The 2,099-nt window shown below is 39.1% G+C and overlaps 1 protein-coding gene across 1 annotated transcript in view; it reads left to right on the top strand.

The window, feature by feature from the left end:
* LOC104781910 (protein NAP1-like) overlaps positions 1-2,099 on the top strand; it is a 6,394-nt gene continuing 4,295 nt past the window's right edge. The window contains exons 1-8 of the mRNA XM_010506709.1: positions 1-143; positions 311-443; positions 753-863; positions 970-1,048; positions 1,127-1,320; positions 1,544-1,689; positions 1,788-1,869; positions 1,953-2,063. Of these exons, the coding sequence (XP_010505011.1) occupies positions 64-143; positions 311-443; positions 753-863; positions 970-1,048; positions 1,127-1,320; positions 1,544-1,689; positions 1,788-1,869; positions 1,953-2,063 (936 nt within the window). The 5' untranslated portion in view covers positions 1-63. The remainder of the gene's footprint in view (positions 144-310; positions 444-752; positions 864-969; positions 1,049-1,126; positions 1,321-1,543; positions 1,690-1,787; positions 1,870-1,952; positions 2,064-2,099) is intronic.

The following is a 2,099-nucleotide window of genomic DNA, read 5'->3' as shown; positions in this document are numbered from 1 at the left end:
TACATCTTGTTGCACGAAGACTACCAGTTGTATGTTTTACCCCGTGTGTTAGAATCAAAGAAGATGGCGAAGTCTGGTCGGACTAAACAAAAGGAAGCTGATCTAGAATATAGTGTAGCAAAGCAAGTTGAGAAAATGATCAGGTAACTCCACATCGTTTTAGTTCTATACTTTTGGCTTTATGAGCCGCATCTGACTTGTAATCCTCATATGATACTGGAAAATTGTTGTTTTCCTCTAAGTTTGTGATTTTGCAGAGATTATAGCTCTTGAATTTATAGATTTACTTATGTTTGGTCGCTGTTTCCAGTGAGGTGCATGAGCAAGCACTGCAATTATGTGATACCATACACCGAGAAAGGAGAATATTGCTGAAGCAGGAAATAGGTCGGATGGTTTTATTTTTCACTGATCAACCAAGTTTGCTGGCGCCAAACATTCAGGTATAGGTTTAGTCTGTTGCATATAAGGGTTTAAGGTTTATCGTCTGTCAGTGATTGTTTCAAAAGCTTGCAATATCATGCTTGCATATAGAACAAGGGGCTGTAAAGTTAATACATGATCGTGGGCCGGTGCTATTGGTTTTATTCCAGAGAAAACAGACAATGCTTTCATGGAATTATGACTTAGACTTGTGAAAAGTGTCAAATGAAAACTTCTGCAGAGATTGGAGCCTCCTATCCAGTATTATACTCATAATTCCCTTCCCTAAGCTTTCCCAATTATTGATTTATATACTTTTCTTTTCTTAGATGGTATTCTCTGCATTGGCTTTGGCCCAATCTGAGGTTCTCTGGTATTTTCAACATGCTGGTATTGCATCTTCAAGATCCAAGGCTGCTCGAGTGATACCAGTTGACATAGTAAGTTAATAGCTTGAACTTAACTTTGAAAGCCTCTCAGTATTGTGGCTTTGACTTTCTATGAACTTTGGTCACTATTGCTGATTTGTCATTCCCTGTTTCTTAGGATCCAAATGATCCTACCATTGGCTTCCTGCTCGACGGAATGGACCGTCTCTGCTGTTTAGTGCGCAAGTACATCTCAGGTTTGTAACTTTGAGATATCACATCATCGGACAAAGGTTGTAAGTACAGAATTTTGAAACATTAGTGTTGGAATGCAGCTGCTCGAGGTTATGCACTATCATACCTTTCTTCATCTGCTGGAAGGATTCGTTACCTGATGGGCACTCCTGGAATTGTGGCTCTGGACCTTGATCCTACCTTGAAAGGCCTTTTCCAGCGTATTGTGCAACATCTCGAAAATATACTCAAAGCGCAGGGAGAAAATGTTTCTGCAATCACATGTGACCTATCTGTAAGAAAGATGGACTATATCCACTTTGTTTTTTTCAAGTCAAATGATTCATTTACATTTTTCTTTCACAGATAGTCAATACACACCTGATAGTAAATTCACTCATGTTTCCGTATGTTTCCCATTAGGCCTGTCACCAATCCTAATTGTAGCCAGGTCTCAACACAATTATTTTGTTAGTCATCTAATCTATTTCTAATGCTCAGCGCCTCTTGTTGTACAGGAATTCCGGAAAGATTGGTTGTCCATTCTGATGATTGTCACTTCTTCTCGATCATCGATAAACATCAGGCATCTGGAAAAAGCCACTGTCTCTACTGGGAAGGAGGGCTTGCTATCGGAAGGAAATGCTGCATATAATTGGTCCAGGTACTGTTCCCGGCCTTATATTGCCATTACTTGGTTAACTTCTATCTAGAGAAACGGTGAAACTAATATACTGCAGAATTCCATGTTTTTTAATGCAGATGTGTTGATGAGTTGGAGTCTCAATTATCAAAGCATGGAAGTCTGAAGAAATTATATTTCTACCATCAACACCTCACAACTGTATACTTCCTGTTGTTTTTCACTGTCCACTATTTCCCCACATGTTATCTTATGCATAATCTGACATTTAATTGTTGTAAAAGGTTTTCAGAAATACAATGTTTGGACCAGAAGGACGTCCTCAGCATTGTTGTGCATGGCTCAGTGTGGCTAGTAGTTTTCCGGAATGTGCTTCACTAATAATTCCTGAGGAGGTAAATCCATAATTCAGTCTCAGTGAATTTTGCATT

This window comes from Camelina sativa, chromosome 4, assembly GCF_000633955.1.
Source record: "Camelina sativa cultivar DH55 chromosome 4, Cs, whole genome shotgun sequence".
Taxonomy (NCBI): Eukaryota; Viridiplantae; Streptophyta; class Magnoliopsida; order Brassicales; family Brassicaceae; genus Camelina; species Camelina sativa.
The sequence above is the reverse complement of the archived record's forward strand: the minus strand, read 5'-3'. Positions and strand labels throughout refer to the sequence as shown.